At 37.4% G+C, this 22,997-nt stretch overlaps 1 protein-coding gene across 2 annotated transcripts; it reads right to left on the reverse strand.

The window, feature by feature from the left end:
* Positions 1-238: 238 nt before the first annotated feature.
* Positions 239-18,056, reverse strand: LOC129236168 (microfibril-associated glycoprotein 4-like). Of its 2 annotated transcripts, none has more exons than XM_054870400.1 (6): positions 17,798-18,056; positions 17,522-17,634; positions 17,373-17,452; positions 17,231-17,285; positions 481-1,017; positions 239-403 (listed from the first exon to the last, which is right to left on the reverse strand). In XM_054870400.1, the coding sequence occupies exons 1-6, from the start codon at positions 17,897-17,899 to the stop codon at positions 268-270; spliced, it is 1,023 nt and encodes a 340-aa protein (XP_054726375.1). In that variant the 5' UTR covers positions 17,900-18,056; the 3' UTR covers positions 239-267. The 2 variants fall into 2 exon arrangements, with proteins under 2 accessions (XP_054726375.1, XP_054726374.1); XM_054870399.1 differs by having other exon boundaries at positions 17,231-17,318.
* Positions 18,057-22,997: the final 4,941 nt, after the last annotated feature.

A 22,997-nucleotide genomic window follows, 5' to 3' on the forward strand; every position in this document is an offset into this window, starting at 1 on the left:
GGAAACGTTCGCTTTCCAAGAGAAAAATGCCCGAAATAGTACGAGAAATTAAAATTGTATATATAATAAGTAGTTTTATTATTCACACTCGAGGTCACCACATAAACAAACTCTTTCCCTCACACATACACCGGGTTAACAATCATCTAAAAGTACTAAGTAAGGCTTATTTATCAATATAAGAAAAACAACTGTCAAGTTTAAGGAAAGTAAAGTGAAAAGTTTTTATTTTTTTTTTTTGTTTAAGTACACCAATGATGCCAGTTTTCACTTTCTCCGCGGTCTTATCATCATCTGCGTAAATTTCAATGCGTAATTGTAACCACGAAATGCATGCCAAACAATACCTTGAGCAAATTTTTCTTGCGGATAAGCACCACGCAAGTATAGACCATTCAAGTTACTGAAAAAAAAAAAAATCAATGTAAACAACAACAATGCGCATATACACAGATACGAATATTTCACGCAGCAGCTCACCTCAAGTGGCAATTTTCAAACCACCAACCGCCCTTGTACAGCTGCGCACAATTATCCTTGTCGCGATCATTATCTCGATCGGGTGTGCTCCACTTGTTGGCTACGTGTGCAGTCAGCGAATCACCTGCATCACCACTAAAGTTTCCCAAAACCTTCAGTACATACGCCTCGCTCTCATCGCCTATAGCGAATTCGTCGTAACTGGCATGACGCCGCACATTGTCAAAATCCTCCATAATAATAAGGAGTTCTTGCGCATTACGCGTCGTCATGGCATAGAGGCGATCGAGGCCAATCCAAAACTCGCCATCGATTTTACCAAAACCCTCCTTATACTCGGACCAATTGCGGTAGAAGTCGATTTTGCCATCAACGCGACGTTGTATAACAGTCCAAGCGCCACCGTAAAGCTCCTCATCACAAGATGCCCAGAAGGGTGTTGGTCCTGCCAAATCATCTTGAATGGTATAGCGACCGCTTGTACGGCTATTGGCTGTGGCCTCGGCACAACTTTGAGGCAAACGTTGACCACCGGAGCTGGAAGTTATTGAAGAAGATTTTAGAAAATAATAGCGGAAATGGAATGAAATAAAATAAAATGAAATATATTATAGTTAAAACAGATTAAATTAAATAAAAACCAAAAAATCAAATAAATAAATAGGAAAATAAAATAAAGTAAAATAAAGTTAAATTAATTAAATTATAAATTAAATCAAACTTATCTATTAAATAAAGTGTTAAGTTATTTGATTCAACTAAAACAAAAAAATAAATAAATAAATAAAAAATACGGCTAAATAAAACTAATTAATATTATTAGGTGCGCAACTAAGTTCTCGCTATTGATAAACAGATGCCGCCAGCAGTGTGTGCTAATCGATTCTAATATAACCTAAACGTCATAAACCAAGCTTAGACATATGGTAAGCTAACTGCTTCGACACATTAGCGATTTTGTTTTTGTGTCATATTCCAAACTTTTGGTTTTGTGAAAATGTCTGATTTTGTGCCGAATAATCGTCATTTGCGGGAAGTGTTGATTTTCCTCTTTCATTCGAAAAAAACAGCGGCTGAAGCGCATCGAGAGCTACAAAAAGTTTATGGAGATGCTGCTTTAAGTGAAACAACGTGCCGAGATTCGCTCCGTCGCTTCAAAGACGGTGATGTTAATGTTGACGACCGTCCGCGTGAAGGAATATAGGGACGTCCGATTATTACTTGCACCGATCGATGGCACATAGTCTAACTGACCAGCAGTTCCCTTCATATGAAGACATCAAAAAAAGGCTTGATCCGTGCATAGCGTCAATAAATGAACAGTTTTACAGCGACGGTATTAGACATCTACCAGAAAGATGGGAAAAAGTAATAGCCAGCGACGGGAAATACTTTCAATGATTCACTTGAAACCATTTTTTCAGAATAAAATTGTATTTTCTTCAAAAAAACAGGGAGATCATAGTTGCGCACAAAAAAAATTAATTTAAGTTAAATTACAAAATATTTAAATTCAGTAAATCAAAACAAAGAAAACATAAAAAGATTTTATTTAATTAAAAAAAATTAACAAAAAATAATAAATAAATAAATTCAAATTGAAAAAAGCCCTATAGAAGGTATATTAGCTTATTAAACAAAATTTAATTAAAAAATTAAAAAAAAAAAAAGAATAAAACAGGAAAATATTATAGATTAGATTTAATTTAAAATTATTAATTATATTAAATATAAAATCAAATTATATAATTATAAAGTAAAGTAAATAAAAAGAAATAAAATAACATTGAACCTAAACGAAAAAATCAAATAAAGTAAAGCAAATTAAAAAAAAAAATAAGATTAAAAAAAAAATAAAAATCAAAATAAAATTCATCGAAAACTAAATTGAATTCAAATTCAAAAATGGAAGTGAAATTAGTTTAACATGAATAAAAGTTTATCGAAGTACGTAATAAATTTAAGTAAATAAATTTAACTAAAACAACATAAAAATAAATTAATTTAAAATAATTAAATAATAGATAAAATTAAACAAGCGATAACAAAATATACAATAATAAAATAAAATTATTTTTAATTAAAAACATTTTTAAATAAATAAATTAAAGCGAAATACAACAAAATAAAAAGTATATGAAGTAAAAGAAAGAACATATAAAAAATTACAATAAATTACAAAAAAATAAATAAAGTAAAATCAAATAAAGCAAAATAAAATAAAATAAAAAATAAATAAAATAAAATAAAAGCCCCGCAAGGGCATCTCTCATTAGAGAGTTGACGGGCATGACAACCCCGCGGCCCCTAGTCACGACCCCGCACGGACATCCCTCACCGAGGGGTTCTGGAAGTAACGACTCCACGGCTCCGAAGTTTCAGCGAAGAAAAAAACAGTCCGCTAAAATGCCTAACATGCCGGCTGTGTGAATGCATGTCTGAAGGACACAGTTAACCCAGAAGGAAATCTGTAAACCACCTGGCAGAAGGTTTAAAATGCAATTACCCGTTTCGAAAAACGGAGAGCCGCATTATAGAGGAATCTAATGATTGCAGCCGAGGGAGGATATTCGCTCAAGTGTCGGCAGAAACCACGGCTGCCGGCGAGGGCTCTGCTCATCGGCATCAGATAGCGGAGTCGCCAGTGGTACAACAACAACAGCACGAAAACCCCAGCACTTCGACAAGTGTTTCTCAAGTTAATCTTGGGACCACAAGAGCAGGCCGTGTTAGACAGCGTATTCAATGGACAACGGAAATGAATGAATATGTCCTGCGCTGCTTCTACATTTCCACAAATTGTGAAGAACCGGAGCACATGACGACCTATCGTGAGAGAATGCTAGACCTGTTTCTAAGAACATACAGACATTTGAATGGGAAGCTAACGGAAAATAGTCTTGCTACAAGAAAAAAAGCAATCTTCCAACACGAATATGTAAGAAAAGAAAAGCAAGAGGAAATTAAAAGTGCAATACGCAACGAGCTACGAGGAGTGGAAGGAAGCGAAGAGGAAATAACACCAGAGATAACCGAGGCACGCAACCCACAGCCTAAAAATTTAGCGGAATTTACCAACGTACAACCTGAAATTAACTTGATCTATGAAAGTATTGAAAGCGATGGTCCAGAAACTAATGAAGAACGGGAGGTGAAAGATATTTTCCTTAATTATCTGGCGAATTATGAAGGTATGGATCCTTTGCTAAGACCAAGGATACCCCGATTAGGCGAATCGGAGAAATTAAACGAAGTGGTAAAAATACTTAACTCGAAAATTCTGCCAGCATATGCCAATAGCACCAACTTGGAATATGTTAACACTCTTATTTATGTTTCTGCCCTCACCACTGTACGATTACTGGGGAAGCACCCAAAGGTACAGACATTTAAAAATACAACAACGCAAAAAACACTAGTAGTTCCCAAGTGGCAAAGAAGACTCGAAACACGAATTGCCGGTCTAAGAGAATCTTTAGGAAGGCTTACTTCATTTAAAAATGGTGCTAGATCTAAAAGGTTGTGTAGGCATATATCTAAAATCATCACGCCGCTTAAATCTCAGACTGTATATTAGAAATTGACCAACTATCGGAGATAATTGATAGGAAAGTGCAGCAACTCGCCGCTTACTCAAAACGTTTAAGAAGATACCTCAAAAGTAATCAGAGACGGAGGGAAAACCAGCTTTTTCACAAAAATCAAAAGAGCTTTTATAGAAATCTGGAACAAAAAAGCAATGCGGAGTCTCAGACATCGTATCCACAACAACAAGATATAGAGCAGTTTTGGGAGAAAATATGGGCACAAGCAGAACACTTCAATGCTGATGCGAATTGGTTAGCCAATGAAAAAGAAAAATCGGACAACGTAGCACCAATGCACTGCTGCGACATTACAGCAGAAGAAATAAAGAATAATATATGTACTTCAGCTAACTGGAAATCCCCTGGCCTAGATCAGCTACACAACATCTGGCTTAAAAAGCTTTCAGTAAGGCATGAATCACTCGCAAGATGCTACAACGAGCTGTTGAAAAATACAGCTGTCATCCCAGAATTCCTTACAGCCGGAGTGACCTATCTCCTCCCAAAGGACACACCATCTGCTGATCCAGCAAAATATCGCCCAATTACTTGCTTAAGTACCACATACAAACTCTTGACAAAAATTATTGCTAATCGAATATACGAACATTGTGAAATTAACGGCATTTTATGTAAAGAACAGAAAGGTTGCAGGAAGCGCACAATGGGCTGTAAAGATCAGCTTATTATAGACACTGTAATCACAGGAGTAGCTCTGAGAAAAAGGCGGAACTTAAGCGTTGCTTTTATTGACTACAAAAAAGCTTTTGATTCAATGCCGCATGATTACCTATTAGAAATATTAAGAATTTACAAAATCGATGCTGCCACTGTTGCCATCTTGGGTCGCATAATGAGCAAGTGGAATACTAAACTGGTATTAAATGGAACTGTTTCAAAACTAATCTCAATCAAACGTGGTATATTCCAAGGGGATGCCTTAAGCCCCCTACGGTTCTGCATTGGTATCCACTTAGCAGGCTTCTCACACTTCAACAAAATGGCTTTATACTCAAAACGGAAGTAAAAGAGCACACGTTCAACCATCTTCTGTTTGTTGACGACTTGAAACTGTACGCAAACAAAAAGCATAAGCTTTATGAGCTGATAGATGCCACTAAAGCTTTTAGCGATGACGTGGGAATGGAATTTGGAACATATAAGTGCAAAATAATACACTTGATTAGAGATCAGCTTGATGAACCCGAAGAAAACTACGCAGTAGATCAAAATATTATTATAGAAGTTAACGTGTCCCGCAGGACATCGTTGAAAAAATTAAAGTTGCGGGCCAACCACTTGGCCCGTTAAGTTATACTTACTTTCGGGATCCTGGAATTAATTGTCTGTTCTTAGTGTTTTACAGTTACTTTATTGTATATTAGCTGGTTGAAGATTACCGGTTAATGCCCACTGGTTCAAGACTGCCCGCGCGGCGGCACACTCAGAACCTTTTATACTAAACTAGCCTTATTCCTACCCTAACTCTGCTGACACAGCGGTTCCCACGATGTTGTGTATTTCGGGTGAAGTTGCTGTCTGCCGGATGCGCGTGTGGATCACGTTGCATTAAGCAGACGCACTGTCAGCATATTTCAATACACAGGTGTGCTTCTGCTGCAGGTGAGCGAGTTAACTGTGGTGTTAACTGCCCCCCCTCTAAATATCTGCGTCCCGCAGATTGACATGCGTATTCCGGGAATCGTCGGGTGTCTCCTTTGCGTAGGTAGCAACAGGCATCGGAATGGTAGGTTGGCGTATCGGAGGGAGGTCAAGGCTTGCTGTTATCTTTCTCCAAATCCAGTAGGAGACCACGGCCAATATGCAAATAAAAAAAGCGTCAACAGCCAAAGAGACATGGAATCTCTGGCCCAGTTTGCCCAGATGGTTGATATTCGTCATGCTCAACTCGTGAACGTATTCTAGACTTGGTTTAAATCCTTGGCTTTTCACGTTGGTAACCGCTGCTGGCAATACCTGCGAGCTCTGCGATGCTCTGTTAGAAAAGGTTTCGTTCTTTACCCAAATTGTCTCATTGCTAAACTGGATGAGGAACGTGCCGTTAAGGACGCTCTTGCGATTATCATTACGAACAGTCCCCTGAAAGTTGGTTAGAAATAATGTACCTTCACTAATTAATTCGATAGTTTCTCCATTTTCAGGTTCGAAGTGGCATTCAGCATCACCCCCCTTAATTAAACGTGCCAGGCATCCATCTTCGGGTAATCTTTGCAGATGGCTCATCTCGCAGATCGTTGAATTTTTGATCGAAGGACATTCACTTATTATGCCGTACGTTTCTTCCTTGCTGACCAACATTTTAGTGTAGTTTACCACTACCCTCATACCTGCATGAACCGCAGCTCTTGTCATCAGAAAGCGGAATTCATCTGTTCTGACCTTAGGGATTGCGAGTACATAAAGCAGCAGAGAGCCATTTGAAAATAAGGAAGGCTTCGCATATTCAATTGCCTCAATGGCATTTTGATAGGGTAAAGCCTCTTCTTCAGAAATTAGCTGATGTAACTCAACCGGGTTTAAGAGGTTGGTGTTGACTATGCCCGACTTTGCCATTTGACATGCGCGTACTACCTCACTTATTTCTTCCTTGAGGATCTGTATGCGGTTAAGCAGTACGGTTTCAGCAGCCGTAGTGCCAACCTCTTTCCCAATGGTGTTCACGTAACGTGTCATCTGATTGATCTGGTTCATAGATTCCCGAGTGGCATTGAAGAGTTCCTCATTTATTTTAAATTGGTGGTTGCTGTTTGCGATTACATCATCCTGACTTCTGAGGATTGTGTCCCAGTCTGTTGCGTCAGGCGAGCCGGCAACCCATTTCCAGGCCGATCCAAGCCAATTGATTGACCGGATTTTACGGGGTTTAGTGGCCCGAAGTTCGGCGAGGCGTTGGCTAATGTGGTTCAAGTTGTATGCCGCAAAGGATTTTGCGACATCATTCCTCATGCCCTTTGCAGCCGTTTCGAATTTCTCCAATGCTTCGCTGAAGAGATTCAAATCAATCTTATGTATCAATTTAAAATGGCCATTTACTATCCAGCCTTGACCCTGATTTATCGCTACCAATGGGGCATCGTAGCCGAAGATGTTGAATCCGCAAACGCAGGGAATTACGAGTAATCTAGCTTGATAAAATTTTCAATAAGAATTTACAAATTTTTCTTAGTGTGGCAATAAAATAACATAACAAAAATCGGTAACTTCTTGTTTCAGCCTTAAGCTAATATTGCCAGTTGCGCGTGTTCTTTTCTTGAAAGCAACCTGTTCCTAATCAGAATATCCTTTGAAAGGAAAAGGGAGAAAAAGCATTTCATCGTTTATATTAAAACAAGTGGCTTTCGGGAAAAGAGGAGCGTTACATATATGGCAAAAAATATTTTTTTTTGTACAATTTACAACGCATTAAATTATTTGAATATTGGCAAAAAAATATTTTTTTTTGTTTTTTTTTTTTTTTTTTTTTTTTTTTTTTTTTTTTACAATTTACAACGCCTTAAATTATTTGAATATTGGCAAAAAAATATTTTTTTTTGTACAATTTACAACGCCTTACATTATTTGAATATATTTGGCGTTTTTTTTTTTTTTCTCTTTTCTGTCTTTTTTTTTTATTAACAGTTTCTTCCTCTCTTTTTTTTTTTTTTTTCTTAAATATAAAAAATTGTTTCATATAAAAATATTTGTTTTTCGTTTTTTTTTTTTTTCTAGAGGGTTTTAATTATCACCCCATTTTTGTACGAGCCAGCGAAGGAAAAAATACGTCAAAAAAGGAAAGGAAAGATCGGTTTCATATATTTTTCACCTGAGTCTTATGGATCCTTTTCCCATTGTTCGTTGTTACCGTGACCCTATTATCTTTTCCTACGACTTCCTTTTTGTACAGTGGCCGTTGTTTTGCTTTTATTTGCTTATTCCTTACGTACACCACGTCGCCCTGCGAATATTCCCTAGGGTGGTCCCTTTTTCTATTAATTCGCGAATTTCTTGATTCCTGATTTTTCCTTATTTGACCCCTTACCTCATTGAAAACCTTTTCCTGAAAATTTCTTATCCCCTGGTAGTTTATTCTTTGCACCCTGTTAAAAAATATGTCGCTCGGTTTATGCTTTGTAATGGAATGAATTGAATTGTTGTACCGATCAGCGGCTATGTATAGTAACTCCTTGGGGCTGGTATTGGGTAGTTCCTTTTGCAAACAGCGGTATATTTCAATAATAGTGGAATGAAGCCTCTCGACCTGTCCATTTACTTCACTTTTTTGAATGGGGGTCTGGTAGAGCCTGATTCCCAAACTTCTTACATAATTGGATACTAGAGGGGTGACGAATCCTCGTTCGTTGTCTGTAACTATCATCCGCGGGACCGTAAAATAGTGAATTACTTTTGCAAAATTTTTTTCGCAAAAGTACGGCTGACCTGTCCTTAATGTGGAAAAACTTCGCAAATTTGGAGAATTTATCTAGACAACTTAAAAATTTCTCCCCGCTAATTTCGAAAATATCAATGTGCAGGATATCGCACGGATGTTTGGGTATTGGTGTATCTTTTAATTTTGGGACGAAAGGATGTCTGTCATATTTATTTACCCGGCATATTTCGCAAGCTTTAGTGAAGTTTCTTATCAGGCTCGCCATTTTAGGGAAGTAGTACCTTTCCAGAATTTGTCCTTTATTTTCCACCGGGTTTCTATGAGCCCGCCTGTGCTCTTCCTCTATTATTCTACAAATTCTTTCCTCATTCGCCACATCTTCTACCAATCTTTGCGTTACCCTAATTTTGTAATAAAGGAAGTGTTCGAGGTACACCTCTTGGAGAAGCTGTAGCCGGTTCTCGGGAATTTTGACACCGTTGATTATATTTGGACGTAGCCTTTCTTTCAATATCCTTACTAAAGTGTCCCGATTAATATCGGCTAGAGTCACATAATGGCGAGTGTAACCCTCGTGTGGGTTCTCAACACTAAGGAGTTCCCGTCCCTCTCTTATCACGAGCTGATTCTTAAAAACATTCAAGGGTGCCTCGACGTGAATTATTAGATCGGAGGCGTCTTGTTCAGCGCTGTGGACAGTTTCTATTTCACTTGCGGTCGCGGTGGTAGAGCCCCTAGCGGCGGTCATTGTTCTGGATGTATCTGTTGCTCCTTCACTAGCCGTTTCTGTATCGGAGCCACTAGCCAACACGTGAAGTCCTGTTGTGTCCTGTTTCCGACCTTTGATCCTGGATAGGGCATCTGCCACATAGTTTGATTTACCGGGTGTGTAAATTAACTCGTGGTTGTATTCCTCTATCCGGGCCTTCCATCTTTTTAACTTCGCGTTATGGTTTCGGTTTCCTAGAGCGAAGGTCAGCGGCTGATGATCGGTATAAATTTTAATGTTCTTTGCGCCATATAAGTAGGAACGCAGGTTGTCCAGTGCCCATACAATGGCCAGCATTTCCTTCTCATTTGTAGCATAGTTTTCTTCTGTCTTGCTTAGCGAGCGAGAGATGTACGCGATTGGCCTGTCCTTTCCAACCTCACCTTGGGACAAGACAGCGCCTATTGCAAAGTTAGAAGCATCCGTAGTCAAATTAAAAGGTTTCTGAAAGTCCGGGAAAACCAAAATATCAGCCGAAACGAGTAGCTCCTTTAGATCAGCAAACGCCTTCAACGCAGCGGATTCGAGCTTGATTTTTACCTTTCTCGACTGGTTAGCCTTTATTTGGGCGTTTTCTCCTCGGGTTAGACTTGTCAATGGCTTAGCCACCTTTGCATAGTCCCGAATGAATTTTCGGTAGTACGACGTCATTCCTAGGAAACGCTTCAGATCCTTAAGCGTTTCGGGAGGATCCAATTCCTGAATGGCTCTTACTTTTTTTGCATCGGGCTTAATCCCGTCAGGAGTGATGACATAACCAAGGAATTCTACGCTAGTCTTCATGAAATGGGTTTTTTCCAGATTAACTTTTAGGTTTGCACTCAGCAGCCTTGCAAAGATCGTGCTAACATTTTCTAGGTGCTCCTCTTCACTTTTTCCAAAAACTATGATGTCGTCAATATACACGTAGCAGATCTTCCCAATATATTCTTTGAGAACATCGTCTATCATGCGTTGAAAAATGGCAGGGGCGTTCTTTAGTCCGAATGGAAGCCTAAGAAATTCAAATTTTCCATTCATCGTTGAGAACGCAGTTTTTGGTACGTCACACTCTTTCATCGGAACCTGGTGGAACCCGGAAGTTAGATCAATCGTTGTAAAGTATTTTGCAGCACCTAAGCTGGCAAGAGTTGCATTTATATCCGGTATGGGGTATGTGTCGGCAATTGTTACGGCGTTTAGGCGCTTGAAGTCAACCACCATTCTGTATTGCCTTTCTCCCGAAGGTTTTGGCTTTTTGGGGACAATCCAGATTGGGGAATTGTATGGACTTTTCGAAGGACGAATAATGCCTTCCTCAAGCAATTCCTCGACCTGCCTTTCAACCTCCTCTCTCATGCAGGCAGGATATGGGTAACTCTTGGTGTAAATTGCCTCTGCCGTTGTCGTTCTAATCTCCGCCCTCACTGTAGTATCCACAATTTCCCTGTCACTTATTGGATCAAAAAGTTTTTCGTGATTTTTAATGATCTGTTGCAGTTTTTCCTGCGCCCTAGTTGAAATGTTGTTATCGTAAATTTGGTTAATTTGTCCGGAAGGTTTTTCTAAAAGTGGAATTCTAGTATTAGGTTTCAAAATTAGCACATTTTCCTTGCGGTCTATTATAGCCTCCAGTTCCTTTAGGGTATCATCGCCAATAATACCATCAAAGGAAACGAGACCCGGCAGTACGTAAAATGTTATAAAGGTATCGTTTCCCGCGCGTTGGAAAAATCTGCCAGTAACTTCCTCAGTGATTTTTATGCGCCCTCCGGCTGAACATACGAAAAAAGGCTTCCTAAGTGTCTTACTATTTAGGGAAAGGGTTGAATTAATGAAATTTTTATTTGCGCCAGTGTCTACAAGAAATTTCAAGGGAGTACCGACGTTACTCACGTACTCTATGTAAGGTAAGCTGGATAGGCTCCTGTCATAAAATTCACCTGGTCTTCCACATTATCCTCTGCTACTTGAGCATACTCTTCATCAATTGCCTCCATATGGAACATCCTCTGCTGCTTCTGGGGGTAATTATCTGAGCCGAATTTCCTTTTTAACGAGAATCCTTGCTGAGGTTTATTCGGGAAACTCCGACGAGTTTGTGCAGAAGGATCCACTTCCATTTTTTCCACTGGTCGATATATTTCCGGTTTTCGGGTAAATGTGCGGTTCTGGAAGGAACCACTCTGCGGCCTAAATCCGAACTTATTACTATTTCCTGTGGGTCGAAAGTTACCGCTAAACTTCGAAACAGATGGGTGAGGCTTAGAATTCCCAGTCATGGTATTCATGGGAACAGTCACCGTATTTCTAATTACCGCTCCATGCACAGGTTGATTCCTGAAATTCAGATTTTGTATGTCCAAACAAGCCGTGTACGCTTCAGGCAGCGATCGCGGTTTTTGGACTATTATCATACGAGAAAGGTCGCCATTTAACCCTCTTATGAAGACATCCAGCGCTCGATTCCGGTACGTTTCCATTAAAGCACCCACAGTTTCGGCAGAGTAATTCTCGGTTTTTAATTTGTTAATTATTAGAGAAAACTGATGGTTTACGCGTGCATAAAATTCGTCTAACCTGAGACCACCTTGCGTCAACTGGCCCAACTGGTGCTCCAAGGTGCGTATGTCCCTTTTATCTGCATAATGTAGCGACAGGCAGTTTTTAATCCCTGGCCAGTCGACCTCGGAAATATTGTGTGAAATTAGAGCAGAGTCAGCATTTCCCCTAACTTTCCCCCTAATACTTTTAAGGATGGCCCTATATAGAGGTCTTGCCTTGATGATTTTATAATCATCAAGGATTCCCTCCACTGATGTCACCCAGGACACGTATTGGGAAGGGTTTCCCTCGAACACCTGAAGATCCCTAACTGAATCCGGTAATCTACCAATCTCCCTTAAGTCGTCCTCATTCACCGGCCCCTGTAGAGGAATTTCAATTGGTGCTGCCACGGGTCCCCCCACGGACGCTGCCTCAAGCTGACGAATGCGATATTCGGCTTTTTTCAGCTCAGCCATGAGCGCGCCCACAGAGCCATTTAATTCAGTAACAGATTGGGTTAAGGAATCCATAATTAAGTAAATTGACTCACCGACTTTTATTTTTACTCCTTTTCAAACCTTTTCCTCTTCCTTCGCTGCTTCTGTCACTTTATTCTCTTCTGCTTATTTTTATCGCACTTGTTGTTTTACTTAATTCAACTCACAGGCTGATTGATTGCATCGAGATATCCAAAATGTTGAGCTAGAAATGCGAAAGTATTAGTATTTTGTAAAATATTTTTTAATTTTTTATTTTATTTTATTGGTTAAGGTCACGGAAGGGACGCGGGAACCCTTTTTAGTCGTCCTACAATCAGATTGTAGGCAACCTACTTAGGACGCTTCCTTCACACGATTCTCGAAAGCCTAAACAACTTTTAATTTAGCTGCCAGAGGCCAGAAATAGTTGGCGTGTTCCCATGTGAACGACAACGTGCACCCAGATAGGGCGTATCTAGTCCACTGGCTGCAGCTGCTTTATCATGCCGAGATCGTTGACGTTACCCAATTTACTTATAAACATGGCTGTAATTACACTAGCCAATTAACATTTTTCCTCTTTTTTTTTTGTTTTTCTTTTAATATTTGCGAATCCGGGCAAGGAGTCGAACCTTGTGCCAATGGCACCCACCAATTCGCCACAGATTTAAAATATGTAATTTTTCTCAAGAATCTTTTTGTATTCTTTTTTATTCTTTTTATATTCTAACATGGCTGTAATTACACTAGCCAATTAACATTTTTCTTCTTTTTTTTGTTTTTCTTTTGATATTTGCGAATCCGGGCAAGGAGTCGAACCTTGTGCCAATGGCACCCACCAATTCGCCACAGATTTAAAATATGTAATATTTCTCGAGCATCTTTTTTTTGTATTCTTTTTTATTCTTTTTATATTATTTCCTTCTGACGAGGAGTCGAACCTTGCACTATGAATGTTTCACAGTGCCCACCAATTTGTCAGGGATTTTAATACAATTTTCTGCGTTATTATCTTTAAAAATTTTTTTTTATTTTTGCAGCCTTTTTTTATTAAATAAGGCATTTAGTTAATTAACAAGTACTTGGTCCCATGCAATCTCCAATGTGGAAGGTGTAGCGTGACTACTATTGCGGGCACACAAGACTTGTAACCGACCGACATTATAGTCGTAGGAGACCGTCCTCGTAGGCGTAGGCATACGGCCTCCTGTGGCAATTCTGATGTCACCGAGCGCGGACGAAAAATTGCTGTGGTGCAGTAACAAGTAACATTTTGTTTTATTTCTTTGACAAATTTTAGCCATCTGCTTTTATCCTCGTGAGTGAATTGCCAGGAGGGTCCCCCCGTAGGTAGTGAATCGCTGAGCAATATACCCCGAGTTCCATATTTATTTATTGCAGTAGTGCAGTTTATTTAGTTCACAAATTTTAGAAATATCCTTTCATCCTCGTGAGTAAATTGCCAGGAGGGTCCCCCCGTAGGTGGTGAATCGCTGAGCAATTTACTTCGAGATTCATATTTATTTTATAATTAATAAATTTTTTATTTGGGCATTCACCCTTCACTGCACCTCACAAACCTTTCATCATCGTAAGTAAATTGCCACGAGGGTCCCCCCGTAGGTGGTGAATCGCTGAGCAATTTACTTCGAGATTCATATTCGTTTTACAATTAATTTTTTATTTAAGCATTCACTTTTCACTGCACCTCACAAAACTATCGTCGCACTCCGCTCCATTTTGCCGGGTATTCCCTTACTGAACAAGGGAATCCTTTGTGAAGCTCGCACTGCGGCTGTTACTTTGCACAAGTGCGGCTTCACATTGTGGAAGGGAATTTTCAAGTGATTTTTCGTTTTGCGCCGTGAATCTTTTCAAACACTTAATTTGATTTAGTTTGAATTTATTTCAAATTCACTTTTAATTTTAGTTTATTTCGTTAACTCCGATTTTTAATATATTTATTAAATTTAATTTCATTTGAACTTAATTTATTTTGTGTTAATTTATATTAAAAAATTTTGCTATGATTTCAATTTTGGTTTCTTGTCTAATTTTATTTTAATTTTAGTTACAATTTGCTTTATTTTATTTCATCAAGTTAAATTTTATTTTACATTTTTTTCTTTTATGACACGGCGCACTCACTTTTTTATTTTCACTTTTTTTCCCTTTCCACTACACCATAAGGATTCCTTTGCGGATCCTTTACACTACAAGGATTCCTTGGGGGAGATCCTTTACACTTACAAGGACTCCTTGCGGATCCTTTACACTTACAAGGATTCCTTGGGGGAGATCCTTTACACTTACAAGGACTCCTTGCGGATCCTTTACACTTACAAGGACTCCTTTGTGGAGATCCTTGTTAGGTACCCCATCTTTTTGAAAAAAGAGGGGTCCCTGCTCGGGCGCCAGTTAACGTGTCCCGCAGGACATCGTTGAAAAAATTAAAGTTGCGGGCCAACCACTTGGCCCGTTAAGTTATACTTACTTTCGGGATCCTGGAATTAATTGTCTGTTCTTAGTGTTTTACAGTTACTTTATTGTATATTAGCTGGTTGAAGATTACCGGTTAATGCCCACTGGTTCAAGACTGCCCGCGCGGCGGCACACTCAGAACCTTTTATACTAAACTAGCCTTATTCCTACCCTAACTCTGCTGACACAGCGGTTCCCACGATGTTGTGTATTTCGGGTGAAGTTGCTGTCTGCCGGATGCGCGTGTGGATCACGTTGCATTAAGCAGACGCACTGTCAGCATATTTCAATACACAGGTGTGCTTCTGCTGCAGGTGAGCGAGTTAACTGTGGTGTTAACTTAGACAACTTGCATAGCAGCGAATCTTATAAATATTTAGGATTTCTGCAACTTAAAGGAATCAACCACACGCTAGTAAAGCAAAACCTCATTAACAAATTTGAGCAGCAACTGAAAGCTGTATTAAAAACTAATCTAAACAGTGGAAATAAAGCAAAGCAACTAATACCTGGGCCATACCTCTTTTGACATACTCGTTTGGAGTAATAAAATGGTCTCAGGCAGATACCCTTCGGATTGAAAGGCTGATACGCACCACTTCTACAAAGTTTCAAAGCCATTACCCTCAAAGCGCTATGGAAAGAATATCGCTTCCTCAAAACGCTGCTGGGAGTGGAATCATCAATATAACGCGTCTACACTTTTCGCAAACTTTAAAGCTACGTACATATTTTCTAAGCAGCGAGTCTCATCTATTTAAAGCTATCGCTAGGGCAGACAATGGCTTTACCCCGCTCAGTTTGATGGAGCAGAATTTCCCAGTACCTGAGGGTGTTAAATCCCCAGCAGAAATGATCGCAGCATGGAAGGCAAAAACAATACACGGTGTCCATCCACATGATCTCAATATGGAATGGATAGACGCATAATCATCCAATTTATGGTTGAAAAAAGGAAAGCTATGAAACAGAAGGTTTCGCAATCGCTATCCAAGACCGAGTTATTCCAACAAGGAATTTCCGAAGATCGATACATGGCGAGGCAATAGAAGATAGATGCCGAAGGTGCGGCATTTACGGCGAAACAATCGACCATATAATTGCTGGATGTAGTGTACTTGCCCCCCGTGAAAGTCTTGTATTTTAAATATGAACCAAAGGCAATATTGGAAAATGCAAATTTTAAACTGTACTGGGACAGATTTATTTCCACAGATCAAACCGCAGCTGCCAACAAACTTGACATCATCTTATTCGACAAGATAAATAAAACAATCGAAGTAATCGATATAGCGGTGCCCCTTAATCGCAACATCCACCAAAATATCGAAGTATGCAGCTTTGGCCATAGAACTGAAACGGATGTACAAAGCGAGGAAGGTGAATATAATTCTAATAATTATATCGTTCACTGGACTAGTGCCTAAGCATTTAATAAAAAACTTGAAGAAGTATTACTGCCAACACCTTTTAGAAGACATGCAGAAGTCGACCATACTGGACACATGTGCAATAGTTCGTAGATTTTTAAATATTTAAGCAATAGCAATCGCATGGGCGTAGAACTTGGACTACGCTCCACCAGAGCACAATCCCTTGAAAATTTTATCCGGGATGTGTAATCTCCGGCAATAGCCGAGATGGATTAAGCTCAAATAAAAAAAAATAAAATAAAATAAAATAAAATAAAATAAAATAAAATAAAATAAAATAAAATAAAATAAAATAAAATAAAATAAAATAAAATAAAATAAAATAAAATAAAATAAAATAAAATAAAATAAAATAAAATAAAATAAAATAAAATAAAATAAAATAAAATAAAATAAAAAAATAAAATAATATAAAAAAGTATTAGAGAGCAAAATTAAATAAAAAAATGAAATAACATAACAAATAAAATCAGTTAAATTAGACGAAAAATAAATAAAATCAAATTAGATAGAGTAAAATTAAATGGTTAATGAATAAACTAAATATAAATAAAAGAAAACGAATACGATAAAGAGAGTAAACAGAGTTAATTTATAAAATAATAATTAATGCAATAAATAATAAAAATGAATTAAAAATAAATAAAACAAATTACATTAAAATAAGTGCAAAACAAAATGAAATGTAATCAAACAAATAATAACTAAATAAAACTTAATTGAATTAAAACAAAATTACTTTAAACTAATATAAAAAAAAAACAATAAATCAAATGGAACAAACAATTTAATTAAAATAAAATTGTTTTAAACTAATAAATACAAAAAACCCACAAATAAAATTAAACGAAAAATGTAAACGAAATACAAATAAATTTATTTATAAATAATTAATAAATAAGAATTCATGTTCTAGTTTTGTTATCCTTGATCTCATAGCCAAGAAAATTTTATAAGAAAATCATTTTTAGTACCAATACAGACTAAAAATTAGATGAAAGTTCGATCAAGAATAACTTGAAATGAAAAATTAGAAATTAGAGGTTAGAGTCATTTTTACGACTATAGAAAAGCGAAATACTCACCATGTATCCACTGTTCCGTCTGTGGTTTCAGGTATTTTAAAAATGTTACGCACATCTATTTTGGGTGTTGAGGGGAAATGAATTTCATCTTTTATTAAATTTCAGTAATAATTCAATACTTCACGCACACATACTCGCTCACCTTTCTCATAGATGACGCGCGAAGGCGTGTTGTTAATTTTTGCACGCAACTCCGACATCACATCGCGCTGATCATTCAAACTTTAAGACAAATAATGGAAATTGTGCTTGCGAAGAGCTGTTTGAAGGTTGAACTTTGAAAGCACTTACCGCTCATTGAGATCTTCCAAGCGCACGCGCAACTCCGAATTGGCAGCACTCAACAAATCCACATCATGTTGCACTTTGCGTACGACATTTGCATAAAAATTGTAAACATCGGTCTGTAAAGAGAAGTAGAAGCAAAATGGAATTAAAAAATATATATAAATTTAAAAATATAAATATAAAAATATATAAATTTTTTAAAAATAATTTTTATTTTTTTTACTAGCTGCACTTGCTTTGATATACCTATCATTAATTTGTATAAATTTTACTTCTCACCATATTATCAGCATCACACGAACACACCGACGCCGCTGTGCTCACTGCTACCCCAACACGCAGCAAAGCTGATAAGCAAAGTAACAAAGAGCAGCGATTCATTTTATTACAAAAACAAAAGTAATTTGCAAAGCTCCGCACTGGTACTCTGAGCGAGACTTCACAGCATAAATAAATGCAACAACGTTTATAAAGCAATGTATTTTTTTTTTTTTTTGTTTTTTGTAGGTGACCGGCTCGTTGTTTTCCGCTTTAGCAGTCGAACAACACTGCGCAGTTGAGCACTGCTTTATAGATTCTCAAGCAGCCACCGAAGTGACGGGAATTCATTAAATTCAAGCTTGTTTTGCAGAAAAAATTTTCATTTAATCGTTTGTTATATTAGGAAAAAAAGTGTCCAATGTAAATTCCCCATGACTGCAAAGAAATTCCTCCCGCTGTAGATTAAACAAATTTAATTTATTGTGTATTACATGGAAATATACGTCACATACCTCTATGCACTACATATAAATATAAAATATATACAAATATGCACTTGGGTGCAAGCGTCATTTTGCGTAATGCTTGTAATTGCTTTCCTCTTGATTGCAAGTTGATAGCTTTCTAACTGGTATTTGCTAGTTATAAACGTACACACCTATTTACCTTATGATTTTCTTGTTATTATCAGCTGAAAGCTTTCAAACTGGTTCTGAAATTGCAATGTTACTCAACAAATGCCTACAGTGGCGCTCATGGGGATATGGACGCCTATAATTTTTCAGTTTTAACTGTTTTATTTAATTGAATCCGTTAATTGTTTTAATAAAAGTTATCCGAGTGAATATTTAAATATGCTCAAATAGTTAAATTAAGTGTAGATACAGTCACGCACAGCTTATTTGATACGATTTCTTTGTAAAGTGTCCTATATTTCATAATAATAATGCGAAAATGGAAAAACAGAGTATGCAGATATTTTAGTTTTTTTGTTCTATTTCATTTCTCAACACAAAATACAAAATAGTGTCCACTCATTTTATTGCAATGCAAAAAAAAAAATAAACAACATACAGAGAATTCACGCCGCAGCTTAAATGATACAGTAAAAAAAGCAACTCTTTATTTCTAATTTTTTTAAATTTAAGGTATTTAGTACTTTCTTGGTACTTAGTAGTATGTACAAGACCCTTATTCGACTAATCCTAACGTATGATTGTGAGGTATGGACTCTTAAGGTTGATGACAGAGCGCTGATTGCTCGCATGGAAAGGAAAACTTTAAGGAATAGTCGGTTGACCTGAAGGATCTAACTCAGAACGAGACAACTGTACGTTTTATTAAAGCGCAGCGGATAAGCTATGTCATACGTATACCTGCTGACTGTACCGTGAAAAGAAGAAAGTCCTGACAGGAAAGCTAATGGGCGTGAAGGCCAGAAGCAGACCGAGGAAGCGTTGGATAGACGCAGTGGAACACGATCTTAAGAAGTTGAGAATACGTAAAGCAACAACTCAAGATAGACCGGTTTGAGGGAACATTTTGAAGGAAGCTTTGACGTATCCCGCGTTGTAACGCTGTGAAAGAAGAAGAAAAAGTAATTTGTTAAGTTTCCTTTATTATCAATCACTGCTTGAAGCCTACGTGGCATGGAGTCAACAAATTTCTATGTCTATTCTGGTCTTAGTTGATTCCACTCTGCACGCATCGCCTTTTTAAAATCAGATTTGTTATGGATGCCATGTTTTCTCATATTTGTCTTCAAAACCGACCATAAATTTTCGATGAAGCTCAAAGTCCGGTGATTTTGCAGGACTTTCAACACTGCAATTTTACTTTACACAAAAATTGTATCTGTATATATAGAAAAATATTAATATTCTTTTCGGATAAATTTTTTTATATTCGGCGCTCAAAAAATATTAACTAAAATTGTCTATCTCACATTCTATCGAAATTCCTTAATTCCACACTGTTCACGAGTATCTGTCTAGCTAAGTTACGATTTAGAGTTTCTTATTAACAGGCTCTAGGTTTTCATTAGTTTCTAAGGAGACCCGGCGAACCAGAAATTACAAAAAAATCGATTTTTTTTTCGATATGTTGAAAGTATAGTATCTCAAGAATATACTGTGAAATTTTCATGCGGAAACTCCCAATATTATAGCTTCTACAGCCCAATAATTAGGTAGAGAGCGGTGCCCACGCTCCTGTACCTCAAAATTTAAATTCATTTATCTCGAAATGACTTTTTTCGACCTGGTGTTGTCAAAAAGCTAAAAAAAATATTCAACCGAATTGCCTGAAATATATTAATATGTTGTTCGCGACACAATGGCTATCGCCTGTACTAGAATCATATATTATATTATTATATTATTGAAGTGAAACTTCTTTTGCCTCGAAGGATGAAACGCTGTGAGGAGTAAAACCATAGCGTTTCATCGACATGTGACGCTACGCCAGCGCCATCTGTTAAAAGCGTGGCGTGGATGAAACGCTGTGAGGAGTAAAACTACGCTAAACTAAGTAAAACTCACGCTATGCCAGCGCCATCTGTTAAAAGACTGGCGTGGCGTGTCGTCGTGAAGTGAAACTTGGATAGATAACGAACAAGAACAAAGCATTCCTAATTTCAACTGTATCGTGAAATATAAAAATCCAGGCTCTCGAGGGGGAGGTGTCGCGATATATCACAACTCCACTGACACTTCAAGGATATTAACTCCTCATATGGATATCGACATGCATTCTGTACAGAATGTATCCGTCAATTTGGGAACGATTGGAGAACTATGTGCTGCAGAGTGCCAACTTGAAAATGGACAAGTAATTTTACTTGTCTCTCTTTATATTCATGTAAATAAGAAAATAGACGATATAATATATTTTATTCATAAAATATTGTTACCATATACTATGGCAGGGTCTGAGTTGCTAGGACAACATGATCATCAAATTCCGATGATTTTAAGTGGCGACTTTAATGTCAATTTTGCAGAAGAGCGATCAAAGACTCTAATAAGTTTCCTCAAAGAAAAATTAAATTTAAATATGGTTAATGATTGTGAAATACCAAGAACAAGATGCGGAACTACCATTGATGCAGTATTTCATCGATACCTTGATAGATTAGAATGTAGATCATTTTTTACGTATTTCAGTTACCATAAAGCCCTTGTTTCATTTTTGGAAAACGAATCCAATAATGATAATGACAATGCCGAGAACCAAATGTAATTGAGTACAATAAATTCATTTCTTTTTATATTAAAATAAATAAATAATTCTGTTTAATAAAATTCCATTCCATGCTTTCCATGACTTCTGCATGCATTATATTGAAATAATAGTTAAATTATTGATTTGTTGATAAAAGAAGTTTCACTTCAATCGTGCGGGTTCCGTGAACTACCACACACTTTCTTTTTTTCAAATATATAATATATTTCGTATTTTTTCGATTAAACAACTGAAAAGAAACTGATTTTTATAGTGTCAAATTCAAAACCGCGCCATTTTGTCATTTTTTTTTTATTTATTCTAGTACGGGACATAGCTGCAGTCATACTTAATAATATTTTTTTTTTTTTTTTTTTGTGTTTCAGATAAATAGAAGAACCAAGATGGCCAACACCGTCCAGGTCCAATTTTTCGGGAGGGTCAACTTCAGCGCAATGTTTAAAATTATTAAAATTAAAAAGAAAATTGATTTTTATATGTAAAAGAAGTTAAATAAAAGGCCTCGAAAATTTAAATATCGTTTTAAATTTTTTTATTGCAGAAAAAATGCAAGACCACCAGGACTCCTTAACCTTTACCGCATTACCCTATTTCGGAAACAGGTAGGTAGGTTCGATGGCAAGAGTACCACGGCTACACTAATAGTAGCAATAAAGTGCCGTTTTGACACCATATTGTAGACCACTGCCTGCGAAAAGTTACAAAACTTAAAGGAAGAAAAATCATACAAGAGCTTCTGATGTAGAGGAGAAGAGAAGAGGGATCTAGGCTGTAGAACTGCCTCAGGCTATTCCCAAAAGGCGCACTAAGGAATCTCAAGCGCCTAGCAACTAAATCAGGATATGTCGAGCGAAAGTGTTCAACATCTTTCTCTGCAGGATCCCCACAGCTTCTGCAATAGAGTTTGTAGGGAAATCCAAGCTTCTCTGCATGAGTTCCGATCACCCAGTGACCGGTGCACATCGCTTTGAGTTTGGAAATTTAATGGTGGGGGATTCCTAGCACTTTAAGCACTCTGTTTTTTTCGTACTGAGGCCAAAGTGTTTTTAAGATAGCCCACGTAAAGGATGGAACTCCATCTGTCTTTCGCTTTTTTACGAAAGGAACTGTGCTTAACAACGGTTAAGGGGAGAACGATGTCTGAAAAGGGGGCATCTGAAACCGGTTCTGTCTACACCTTTCTGACAAGCTCATCGGATATTTCATATCGCTCTATAATCATATGTCAAGGAACCCTTATAAGAAACATGTGTCTCGCACGTTCGAGACGTTTGATCACCTCCTTACAGAAGTTGACCAGATGAGAGCTGCAACCTGGCCATCGCCAGGGCCTTGATCGCAGTTTGACTCCCTCTCAACAGCATCCCCTAAGCATTTTGCATATCTGCAGGATCGTGAAGACGTCTGCTTGAAAGGCACTACTATATTTCGAAAGCTTAAACGAGACGGAATAAGTACGATATTATAAAACGATTCAAACTATTTTAATCAATGAGATATATATTTTGCGATAATAAAACTCAAAAAACAATGTCTTTGATTTCATAGCATTTCGAAATAACCCCATTTTTGTGCAAGTGGGTGAAAAAGCAGAATTGAATTGCGAGAGAGTAATCTTCAAAAAACGATAACAGAGTTGTTGTTGTAGTGGTTGATTACTCCTAACAGAGTAAAACGGAAGTACTTTTTGACAAAAAAAAATTGTTCATAGAGTCGAGGAGTATCTTTCTCGTCGTATATAAAAAACTTCAAATCGCGGAAGAGGACATAATAAAAGCTGAGCTTTAAAAAAAAACGCAAATACCGGGTACATTGAAAGGACGCATCATCTGACAACATTGATTTGGAACAATACAACACTGCTAGGCGACTGGAACACAGCAATAATACTCCCCATTCACAATAAAGGCGATACAACAAACTGCAAAACTTTCGCGGGGCTTCCCTTCTTAACACAAAGTATACAATCTTGACA

Source organism: Anastrepha obliqua, chromosome 1, assembly GCF_027943255.1.
Source record: "Anastrepha obliqua isolate idAnaObli1 chromosome 1, idAnaObli1_1.0, whole genome shotgun sequence".
Classification (NCBI taxonomy): Eukaryota; Metazoa; Arthropoda; class Insecta; order Diptera; family Tephritidae; genus Anastrepha; species Anastrepha obliqua.